General features: G+C 53.2%; 1 protein-coding gene across 4 annotated transcripts in view; it reads left to right on the top strand.

Moving 5' to 3' along the window:
* EHMT1 (euchromatic histone lysine methyltransferase 1) overlaps positions 1–12,058 on the top strand; it is a 106,261-nt gene that overhangs the window by 82,186 nt on the left and 12,017 nt on the right. For all 4 annotated transcript variants that reach the window (XM_025864925.2, XM_073890019.1, XM_025864924.2 and 1 more), the window contains 6 exons: positions 1,905–2,006; positions 3,650–3,754; positions 9,459–9,613; positions 10,529–10,696; positions 10,882–11,026; positions 11,666–11,743. In XM_025864925.2, the coding sequence (XP_025720710.1) occupies positions 1,905–2,006; positions 3,650–3,754; positions 9,459–9,613; positions 10,529–10,696; positions 10,882–11,026; positions 11,666–11,743 (753 nt within the window). The remainder of the gene's footprint in view (positions 1–1,904; positions 2,007–3,649; positions 3,755–9,458; positions 9,614–10,528; positions 10,697–10,881; positions 11,027–11,665; positions 11,744–12,058) is intronic.

Here is a 12,058-nt window from a genome sequence, read left to right as displayed (position 1 = left end):
ACCCCGTCCGTGAGGACACCCCCCACCCCGTCCGTGAGGACACCCCCACCCCGCCCACAGGGGCAGCATGTGTGAGGACTGAGCACACCACAAGCAGGTGTAATGCTGTTCTGCAGGTGCTCGCGTTAAATGGACAAACAGGTGGGAGGAGAAAGGATGGAGAACACGTATTGTGCAATAGTAACTTTTAGAAGAGGGAAGATTATTTTTGTGATTCCAGCATAGGGAGAGGTTTCTTCAGGAAGACACAGAGAAGTACAAAAGTGATTGGTAAAGTCAAGTTCATTGGAATTAAGAAATTCTGGTCAACAAGATGTCACAAAGTTCACAAAAGGCAGGCTACACGCTGCCAGAAGATATTGCAATATACTGGCAAAGGATTAATATACAAAAAATAAGGAAGTCCAACAAACAAAAGAGCTCAAAAGAAAAATGGGCAAAGAATCAACGGGCAGTCCCCGGAAGGGGAAATCTGAGGAACCAGCAAACACAGGGAAGGTGCTCAGCCTTTTGAAAACCACCCTGAGACACCATCGTGTAGCCATTGGATTTGGTGGCGCTCAAAGGTTGGACTGCCCAGAGGAGCCATAGCATGGCCCGTGTTGCTGCCGCTGTGTGGCGGGCCCCTGCCCCGAGGTGGAGATGCCCCTGTTCAGCTCTGGGTTGTGTGAACAGGGGGACGTTTTGCGATACTCAGTGCGAAGTCATTCAACAGAGAACACTTGAAAATAAGGCCAGCCTTTACACCAACAATCATATATTTTTGTATTTATCATACAATTAAAATTTTAAACACCAGTAATATGGGGTTTGAGTGTGTGGGTTTTCTTGAGAAAAGCGGGTTACTAACTTCAGGCTTGGTAGGAAATCTGTTTTAACAGTGTGTGTGTGAAAATCTCGGATTACTGCTTAGAGGGTCAGAAAGAGGGAGAAAGAGGGACTGAGGAAACATGGTCAGTACAGACAGGAGCAGGAGGGGAAGGCAAAGAGAGACCCTGTAAGGAGAAAACGGTGGAAGTGTGTACACACAGGTCCCTGAGACGCACGCCCAGGAAGAGTCCATCTGTACAGGATGCAGGCTCTCAGGTTGGCACTGAGCCTGGCCCTGTGAACCAGGGCACACATGGTCCCCCAGCCCTCCCAGGACCCCCAAGTCTCTCCTGGAGCTTTCTGGGTCTGACTTCCACAGTGGAGGGTGGCTTTTGTTTTGTTTTGAGGTCCTTCAATGCTTGAGGAAGTAGAGCTGAAAGCTAACGGGGAGATGTGCCTGCAGCCACAGGAGGCAAAACACAGGCAGGCAGCCACCCTTACGTGCGTCGGACTGCAGGGCAAGCGTGCCCCCACTCTGGGCCCCTGCTTTTCTCTGCCATTTATTGTTTTTAATTCTGTGGCGTATGGATAATGATTACGGAATTATTAGCACTAGTCTAAAAGCGTGCAACGGTCACCATTGTCTCGTAGAGGTCCCGATGGGTACGGGTGGCCCTCTTGTCATGTGAGGAGTGCTGCAGGTGCCTGGCATAGTCCTTGGGGGCCATGTTGGAACGGAGGGACAGGGCACAGCACCTCGCCATGTCGAGAAGCCTGGGGCATGCTTCGGCCTGTCTGGACCATGGGAAAAAGGAAGGGATAGGTGGTTGACATGATGTACCTGCCAGGTGTGTCATAAAACTTGAAGACTTCTTGCCACCTGAGGCCCCATTGGTGTCAGGAGCTTGGAGTCTGGAGCCCGGCGGACAGGGCTTGGACCCCAGTCGTACGACCTCTGAAAATAACTCCACCTTTCTCTGCCTGGGTTCCTTCTTCTCGAGGAACCTCACTCATGTGGGGAACAAACGTTCACGTGGTCATGTGCTCAGGGTCGTGCTGTAGGTCATGGGATTTCTCTGGAAACTGTGTTGCAGGATGCAGAGGGCTCCACCTGTCTGCACCTCGCTGCCAAGAAGGGTCACTATGATGTAGTTCAGTATCTGCTTTCAAATGGACAAATGGACGTCAACTGTCAGGTAAAGCCACACCTTCCACTTACTGATACTCACCTGGCTGACTGGTCAGTGACCCCGTTCTCCTTTGTAGCAGTCCTGGCCCTGACCCGTTCTCCGCAGCCCCCCTTGCAAGGCCTTGGAAGGCCTGGCCTCACCCACCCTGGCTGCCGCCTCCCCTGGCTGACCACTGGCCCCTCTAAAAGCCCACACCTGTGACGGCCTCTACCCTGCTGCCTGGCTGGAGACTTCTCCCATGGCGCCTGCCTGAGCTGCCCCAGCCTCCTGGCCTCGGGGCACATGTCACCACCTGAGTGGGGTCCCTGACCTGTGTGCCAGGTGCCCTCCCTCCTGTGGTACCCCATCTTCCCTTCCAGTGGCTATCAGGGTTCCAGGGCAGGGTCTTTGTGTGGCATGTAGCCCCTGGCACGAGGAGGGGTCCCATGTGCATCTAGCCAGTGACTCGGGAGACCAAGTGAGCACGCTTCCCTCCCACTCGCTGAGACCCAGACCCCTCCCCTCCCATGTGACTCTGGGCCCTGGAAAGGGTGTCTTGGCTCACAGGCTCTGCCCCATCTTTTAGTCCAGCCGTTGCCTCCAACCCAGCACTCTACAAGCCACCCTGACAGAGACCCTCCCCAGTGGCCCAGAAATACAGCTCCCTGCCTTGTGCTGCCCAGCCCACCTCTTACTCTCACAGGGTCCGTGGGCTGGACCCCTCCCCTGTTTCATTTTCTGTCTCCCACTTGGTTCCGTTTTGTATGTTTCTTCCCCTGGGCTGGGCTGGGCTGGGCTCTGCTCCCTGAGGCTTGCTTGTTCCTGCTGTGCCCCCAGGGCCCAGGTTGTGCGCACAGCCATCCTACAGGGATGGCCTGACTATATGTCTCCCAGAGAGATGTGGCAGCTGAGGGGCGGGTACAGGAAGCCGCTGGGGAGGTGTTAGGGAGGGTTGAGCTTTCTGCCACCAGACCACGAGTTGGTTAACGTGATACTCATTTCCTGAAGAGTTGCCTTTTTCTGTTTTAAATAAAACTACCCACCACCACTGAGTAAGGAGAGAGGCCTCAGTTTGTGGATGGTAGAAAGCCAACTCGTCAGAACCATGACGGATGCTAATGTGGGGTCGGCCGGGGCAGGTTTTCTTGCTTCCCGTCCTTTAGGAAGAAGTGGGACCTGGGCACAGCCTCCATCAGTCTCTGGGCTTGGATATCTGTCTGTTTGCAGTTCTTAGCAGCTGCCCCTGCTTCATGCTTGGGGTCTGGCTACCCACCATCCGGATTGCTGGTCTGGGAGGGGCGGTCTGGTCAGCATTTCTCGGTCCTTACGTGGTCCAAGCAGGTGCACTCCGGTGTGCCGAGTGTTATCCTGGCGGTGACTGCCCACCAGGCTTCAGAGGGACGAGGTCTCCTGGCAGATCCATCCGTCCCCCTCAGAGCAGAGGTTCTGGCTCCGTCCTGTACTCACTGAGACCCCTGGGGCTACACCCTGAGCCTAGGTTTCCTCATCCACAAAATGGGGACTTGGACTGGTTCCTGTCTCGTGGAGTTGCCTTACAGGTCATGAGTGAGATTGTGCTTCATGTTACTTGTCTGTAGAGCTGTAATGGATTTTGTTTTTTTTTTTTCTTGTGTGTGTTGTGGTTTTTTTTTTTTTTTTTTTGAAATTAGGATGACGGCGGCTGGACGCCCATGATTTGGGCCACTGAGTATAAGCATGTGGAGCTCGTGAAGCTGCTGCTGTCCAAGGGTTCCGACATCAACATCCGGGATAATGTGAGTCTCTGGCTCTCGTTGGTCCTGAACACCTCTCAGGGCAGCGGGTCCTGGAGGAGGACAGAGGGCCCAGGGTGTACAGAGCTGGCAGCTGAAGGTTCTTGTTCTTGGAAGTCTGCCTGTGGCTCTGCCCTTTTTTCCCAGGTTTCCAGTGGCCCCTGGACCCACTGTGGTTTCCTGGGATTGTTTTGTGTGTTGGCCAATTGCTAGGTGGAGATTGAGGGGCAGAGGTTCCTGAGACCTGCCCTGTGGATAGTACCTGCCTTTTTAGAGGCGAACCTGGACTGTGACTGCATCACTGACTCCCATGTCTATGATTAGGACCACGGAGCCCAGGGCACACCCCACACCTGGGCAGGCAGCCTGTGAGCACTAACTTGTACTATGTTGCTGTCCAGGAAGGAAAGAAAGGGAGCCACCGTGTGCTCAGGCCATGAGAGCTAAGGTGCTTGTGTTGATGGCTAGTTTTGGGGGACATAATTGTTTTCAGAAAACAGGGTTATGGGGCCAAGGTCGGAAAACTCGCCAGTCCCTCTGGGAGTAATGCTCCAGCCCGTATATCAGATAGGAGATGATTCTAGTTAATTTATATATTATAACTTTTTTAAAGATTTTATTTATTTATTTGAGAGAGAGAGAGAGACCGAGATAGTGACAGAGATCACGAGCAAGTGGGGACGCAGAGGGAGAAGCAGGCTTCCTGCCGAGCAGGGAGCCCAGTGTGGGGCTCCATCCCAGGACCCTGGGACCATGACCTGAGCTGAAGGTAGACGCTTAACTGACTGAACCACCCAGGCGCCCCTCTGGTTAATTTAAAAGGGTGTTTCTGGAAAGTTCTTTGGGGACCCACTCAGGAACAAGGCAGAGGGACAGGGGTCCCAGGGCGGACAGACACAGTGCCCTGCAGAGCTGTTTCGGCTGTTACAGAGAGTCACCAAAAGCCATAAATGGAAAATGTAGCACAGACTCATTAAATTGATAATGAAATATGAAAGCAGTTAACAGTAAGACATGATTTCTCCAAGCAAGCACACCATTCAGTAGGGTGTGAGTCAGCATGGAGCCCAAGTGCCCAAGGTAGGGAGCCAGGTGGTGGTGGTGGTGTCTTTTGGTTCTGAGCCCTGAGCGGGACAGGGCTCTCCAGACCCCGCTTAAAGAAGGGGGTGGGAGCAGTGAGCACCGCCTGGTCACTCATTGTGGCTGCTCGGCACTGGGACCCTTCCCCACGTCTGTGAGCAGGTCCTGCCCTGCCCTGAAACCAGGAGCGTCAGCACAGAGGCCAGCATCTGGGCCTGCAGCAGCATGGCTCAGCTGTGGGGTGTTTCTGTGAATGTCCTCAGAGCTGGGGTCAGTACAGTGGCGCTGCCTGCGGGGACCCGGGGGCTGGGAGCCGCACGGCAGTTTGGATGAGGGTAGCGAGAAGGGGTGTGATGGGGTCCAGCGTGGCTGCAGCAGAGGGCAGTCAGACTCTGCCCTGTGGACGCTTCGTGGCACATCGTGAGCAGCCCCCTTCAAGCATGGAGTGCTTGGAGCAGCTGCAGATGTGTGTCCTCGCTGGGCAGGGTATCAAGAGCGTGTGGGTGCAGGGCAGCCGACGGCCTCACAGGGTCCAGTAGGTGTCAGCGCTTGTGCTGGTGGTGGTCCTCGGGAAGCAGGAGGGTGGACCAGACTGCGTGTTTGTTGTTCATGTGACAAAGCAGCGCTATTATTGCACCCTAACAGTTTTATGGATGTGTAAATGGTGCACCAGTTAGGGTGTCCAGTTGGATGAGAGTTAACCCCAGAAACCGTCACTACAGTCAGGACAGTGCACGACACTCCCAGAAGTTTCCTCCTGCCGCTTCATAGCCAGCCACCGTCTGCTTCACTTTCTGTCACTGAGTTTGTGAGTTCAGCTTTCCGTAGGCGGATCCGTGCAGTGTGATTGTTGCTCAGGCAACATCAGCCTGGGGGTCAGTGTTCCATTGTGCGGACAGGTCAGCTCAGGTGTCCTTCACTGGGTCGCGGACGTGGGGGTTTTCTGGGTTCTGGCTGTCACACATAGAGCTGCTGTGGACATGCACGCATGTGTATTTGCGTGGACCCCTGCTGTCATTTCTCTCCCATAAAACCTGGGTCACCTGTTGAAGGAGCTGCCGAGCTTCCAGAGTGCCTGTGCCTGAGAGGCTGTGCCTCCCCAGCACTTACTGTGGTTAGTTTGTGTCCTTTGGGGGGGTGGTGAGGGCGGTCCTTTCAGATCTTTTGCTCATTTTTTATTGGATCATTTATTTTCTTATTCTTCAGTTTTAAGAGTTTCTGTACATTCTGCATACAAGTGCTCTTTATCAGATGTTTTCCAAACCTTAGGAACTGTTTTTGAGAAGCAGATGCTTTTTAATTTTGGTAAAGTCTAGTTTATTAATTATATTCTATTTATGGATCATATGTTTGGTGTTCTCTTTAAGAAATCATTGCCTGACCCAAGATCCCAAAGACTTTCTTCCGTGTTTTCTTATAGTAGTTTGTTTTGCATTAGGATGTCCAGCTGTCTGGGCACCCTTTCCCTTCTCCATAGACTTGACTTTGCCCCTTTGTCCACATGCGTGTGGCTCCGTCCCTCGGCTCTGTCTTCCGTGCCATTTGCCCACACGTGTCTGTCCTTATGCCAACGCCATGCTTTCTCAATTAAGAGAAAATGCTGTGTTACATACACAGAGGGTGTCCCGTTTCTCCCAAACCTCATGCTGTTGCTCTCAGACGCTGTACCAGCACTGCAATAGGTTGTTACTTTGTTTCAGCAATTGGTGATCTTTTGGAAACACTGTAGTGACGAAAGTCTCAGGAATCAGCCCGGGCTGATACCACTTCCTTTGCTACTTAGGTCCTTCATTCCAGGGTCGTTTCTCCTCTACACGTCTGACTTTGTTTATTGTGTCCTGGGGTGCCGGTCTGCCCATGACAGGTGCTTGCAGCTTTTCCTGTCTGCAGACTCCATATCTTGGCTTCACTTTGGGAGATGTTTTGCTGGGTGTGGACTTTGGTCGACAGCTTCTTTCAGTACTTTGTACACACAGCCTCTCTGCATCCTCACCGAGGAGTTTCCCCATGGGGGATTCTCGTTGGTGTCTTGTCCTTATTTCCAGATAGAGTGCATCTGCGTTCTTTTGGCTGCTTTTAGGATTTTCTCTTTATCACTAGATTTTAGCGGTTGATTATGATGCGCCTTGTGTTACTTGTGTGTGTGTTGCACGTGTGAGGTCAGGAAGGTTTGTGAAGCTTGTGTCAGCGAGGTCCTCATTCCTTCCAGAGCTCTTCCTGCCTGCCCCCCGCTTCACGAGGGTCCCTGTTCTGTGACTATCAGGTGGCTTGAAGTTGTTCCCAGCTCACTGATGCTCTTTTCACTTTCCTCAATTATTTTTTTCACTGTGGATTGCAGTTTTTCTGGTTTTAAAGCTGTTTTGCTGGTTTTATTGCACTTTTGCTGTGTCTTCAAGCTCAGTAATTTTTTCTTTACAACCTATTATGCTGTTAATCTCACCCAGTGTGTTTCTGTCAGACATTGTACTTGTCAGCTCTAAAAGTTTTGTTTGTAACCTTAGGTTGCATGCCAGACATTGTGAAATTTACCTTGCTGTGAATTTCTGTATTCCTGGAAGGGTCTTGAGCCTTGTTCTGGGTGCAGCAAAGTTACTTGGAAATAGTCTGCTTTGGGTTTTGCTTCCTAGGTTTGTTACATGGGTTCAAGCAGGCCTCAGCCTAGTGCTGGTCATCTCTCTTGTGTGGGTCCTAGCGCTGAGCCCTCTATGCCTCGGCTTTGGGGTGTGTCCTCCTGGAGCTCCAAGGTGATAATGTCCAGATCTCCAGAGGCCTCTTTCCCAGCCCCACATTCTGCTGCCTTGGCCACCGGCTCTCAGTTCCTGTCTCGGGGCTTCTGGTCCCCTCCCTGCTCCGAGGCCTGGATCTCAGGACAGTGAGCAGGCGGACCCAGGCCCTCTTATTTGTTTCTGCTCTCAGGGATACAGTACTACATCGCCTGATGTCCAGTGTCCTGAAAACATTATTTCACACGTTTTGACTATTTGGTTCTTTCAGGCAGGAAGGTAAATGCAGATGGTCCCTCTGGCCCAGCCCGGCCTCTGCCAGAACCAAGGTGCCGTCTGTCACTTCAGATGTGTGGGTCAGGCCTGTTGTAATATAGCAGGCAGACCTCACCTAGTCTGGGACTGCACATTCCTATGCTAAGAGGAGCCTAGGTGGACTGGGACAGTCTCAGCCTGTACTCAGCCTGTAATTCTGATTATAAAATCATAATCCTTCTCGTGAAGGACTGAGAAAAGAGGCCCCTAAGGAAACCACATTTTGTTCTGGAGCTTGCAAATGTTTGGACAATGGAAAGATGAGAGGGTAGAAGGAGTCTTGGAACAACGTCCAGGCAAATCCAGGCTTTTCAGAAAACACTAAGGCTGACAGAGGAGTCTGCGGTGAAGCCTGTGCTTGGGGCTAGCTGCTGTTTGCTGACAGGGAGGACCACACAGTTTGACTTTTCTCTTTCCTCTAGTTCATTGAGCTGGAAGCATTGGATGCTCTCCGAGTGTGGGACTGGGAGGCAGATTATATGCGGAGCGCCGGAGCGTTAACAGGGGGTTCCCTGGTGGGAGGGGGGCAGGACCGAGGCAGGCAGTGTCATGTAGCTGGCCCATCAGTCCCACGGGGGCTGACATGGGGCGGAGCGGGGGCATGAACTGTGCGGGGCTCTGCCTCGGTACTGCCGAGGCCCCTGCGGTGGTGCCGAGTGGACAGCCAGGCTTGACTTTGGCTCCTGTGAGATATTGGGGGTTCTTGAGGGGTGGGGCCCCCTGAGTGGTGCACCCACTCTGCCAGGAGGGCAGTCAGTGTTTAAGCCACTCTGAGGGGTTAAGCCCTGAGACCAAGTCAGAAAAAGAAAAGGGCTGAAACATTCACTGCCTTGTGTTCTGGAGGAAGACCGGAACAAACTAAAGGTTTGGTAAAGAAAGGGCTGAGTAGGTCATGACCGTGAGCTCGGCCTGCACGGTGGTCCGTGCCACGCCACCTGCAGTGAGCACAGGGCAGTCAGCCCGGGAGGGGTCAGAGTGACTTTCCCGTTTGTCCCCAGTGTGGTAGGTTAGCTGTTGTGTCACTATTCTAATTTAGGCTGATTTCTCACCTGGCAAGGCTGCACGTTGCCCTGTATATATGTGTATTCCTCATCTTCAACACAAGTTTTAAATTTTTATACGTTTTGCGCATTTGTTTTCAGAATTACAGTGTAGCAGTCTAATAAACTGTGATTATTGTTAAGTCACGTATAGCTTATTTACAGCACAAATGGTTTTTTCTGATCTTTGATTTAAAGGTTTTACTTTACAGAGGTTTTATGAAGTAAAATTTTAAGGCAGTCGTATTTGCCTACCTTTTACCCTTTTCAAATCTTATACGGATTGTCCTATCCTGTAACTGTACTTCTGTTCCAAAGTGAATATGATTTTAAAAAGTAGATAAAGCAGAGTACTCCCAAATGTTATGTTACTAATGTGTTGTGTTTAGATTGGTCTAATTCCAGATGATTTTTTATTCTATTTTTAAAATACTCAGTACCGTAATTACATTACTTTTATAATGAAAACAAAACAAGAAAGGAAACATCCCCAGCACTCAGCCAGGTCTCTGCTCTCCTTCTGGTGCGCTGCGCCGTCTGTCTGTGCAGGAGGAGAACATCTGCCTGCACTGGGCTGCGTTCTCGGGCTGTGTGGACATAGCCGAGATCCTCCTGGCTGCCAGGTGTGACCTCCATGCCGTGAACGTCCACGGAGACTCGCCCCTGCACATTGCTGCCAGGGAGGACCGCTACGCCTGTGTCCTGTGAGTGGTCCCGCTGCACGCAGTCCCTGCAAGGCTCCCGGGTGCCCCAGGTCCCCCAGGGGAAGGTCCTTCCCCAAGCAGGTGGAGGTGTGAGTCTCCCATTCCACCTGTGAGGTCAGCATGGCTATTTCTGGTTCAGGGAGGATCATTGTGAAAACTCCCCGAATACTTAGATGAGTCTCACCCAGCACCTCCCATCAAGGGGGAGGGGACAGGCCCCGTTCAGGAGGGATGAAGATGTTAGTGCTTTCCACTTGCCACTCAGAGCCTGTTCCTATGTCACACACATGTGGGTGGGTGCAGTTGGGGTCCTGGGGAGTTGTCCTCGCTCTGCTCTCATTGGAAGCTCAGGACCCAGTCCTGCCCAGTTGCACAACCTCAGGTCCCCCCATTTCACCTGGAAATGAGGGTATGCCCTGTGTGGGACACACGCCCATTCAGACTGGGACCTTGGCGGCAGCTCAGCTGAGTGGGTTGTGGTGTGAGGCCCCTGGGTGGGGCTGCGGAGGGGCAGTTCACAGGACCACTGTGCTGCCACTCTCCGTCCGGTTCTGACTCGCCTGCAGGGCACTGACCGTGTACACAGCGTGGTTTGCCCGCCCCATGCTGGCCCTGTTCATCTTTGAGCATGCCTTTGAATGGAAAAGCCAAAAACCCTCAAATACCATCCCTAGTTCTTTACACACGCTTCCTGACAAGAAAGCTGAGGTGACTTTTGACCGTAAATGTGGGAAAGGAGTAATGTGTAGTGTATGCCTGGTGAGTCAGGGCAGATCTTTCTAGAAGCACTTGGTCAGCAGGGTTAATATCAAGATGAATGATGTGTTCCCTTTATTTTTACCTTCTAAAGTCATAAATCTCCTGTCTTTTAAATTAAGGTCTGAATGTTTTGTTGGCTTACATTTTTCCTTTTAGCCTCTTTCTTTCTCGGGATTCAGATGTCACCTTGAAAAACAAGGAGGGAGAGACGCCCCTGCAGTGTGCAAGCCTCAACTCCCAGGTGTGGGACGCGCTGCAGATGAGCCGGGCGCTGCGAGACGCAGCCCCCGACAGGCCTGTCCCGATGGAGAAGACGGTGAGCAGGTGAGAAGACCGTCCTGAGGCAAAGGGTGACAGATGGGGTTTGAAGAGTTTGAAACAAAAGCTTCTGTCCAAGCTGAGGCATCCCCTGGCCTGAGTCCAAAGTGCCTGGCCCGGGGCTCGGCGGCTGCCCTGTTGGGGTGTCACTTGTCACAGCGAAAGGTAATGTCCCCCATTTCCGGTGGCAGAGACATTGCTCGAGGCTATGAGCGAATCCCCATCCCGTGTGTCAATGCTGTGGACAGCGAGCCGTGCCCCAGCAACTACAAGTACGTTTCTCAGAACTGCGTGACGTCTCCCATGAACATTGACAGAAACATCACCCATTTGCAGGTCAGTGATGGCAGGGTGCGGTGGGCCTCTGGGGCCTGGGTCCACAGGCGTTTCCCTCACGGTGATCGCCTTCCACTAAAGAGTTGAAAGGCAGATAAAGATCCTTCCTGAAAGTGGATCCTGCATCCCGTGTTGGGTCCCCAGCCCCCAGAGCAGTGCCTAGCATCCCCCGGTGAGTGGTGGTTTGGGGGCCACGCAAGTGAGAGGAGCCTCTGCTTTGCCTCGAGTGTCCCAGCATCCGAGCTCCTCTTGCGTTGAAGTTGGACGTGTGCCCTCAGGGCAGGACTGTGGCCCTGGGCCTTTCCCTTCCCACGGAGCGGCTGTCCTCAAGTGCCGGCCTCAGGATTTCTTTCACCGCCTCTCGGCCCCACGTCGCTGACCCCCTTGCCTCCTCCCCTTCCCTTTGGGCTCTTCGTCCAGAGCCCCTCATGCAATCTCTGTGTCTTAGTGGCTGGGTGTCCTCTCCCGCTTGCATGCCCTCTTCCTCGGGGGCTGCTCGCCCCTTGGTGTCCTTGAGAATGCAGACGTTTGAACCGGTCACCTCTCTTCCACGCGGGCCTGGCTTTCTGGGAGCACGTGTCAGAATCGTGCGGCGCGGCTGAGAGCGGCCCCCCCACCTGACGAGCTGTCTCCCCGCAGTACTGCGTGTGCATCGACGACTGTTCTTCCAGCAACTGCATGTGCGGCCAGCTCAGTATGCGCTGCTGGTATGACAAGGTGAGCTTGCGGGCGGGCCGTGCCGGGGCGGTGAGCCGGCCTTGGGAAGGAGGGCTGCAGGTGAGCCGCTGTAGAAACGCAGACCGGTCGGAGCCAGCCTCTGTGGCCGCCTGGGCGTGGCTGTCTGTGAGCCCAGCCTGGGGCAGCTGGGGAGACAAGGAGTCGGCTCTGGAAGCCGGTGTCCAAGAGAAGAAGCTTAAATGCCCTTGGTTTTGGGAGTTCAGAGGTTGTCAGTGGGGGCAGGAGCCAGGGTGTTCTGGGGTAGGGACAAGACCACAGCAGACGGTTGTCTCCAGAGTCACCTTGGGAGCAGAG

The sequence above is a fragment of the Callorhinus ursinus genome, unplaced genomic scaffold, assembly GCF_003265705.2.
Source record: "Callorhinus ursinus isolate GAN/ISIS: 27379988/994484 unplaced genomic scaffold, GSC_fseal_2.0 scaffold125, whole genome shotgun sequence".
In the NCBI taxonomy this organism is placed as follows: Eukaryota; Metazoa; Chordata; class Mammalia; order Carnivora; family Otariidae; genus Callorhinus; species Callorhinus ursinus.
This window is presented reverse-complemented; position numbering and strand designations above follow the sequence as displayed.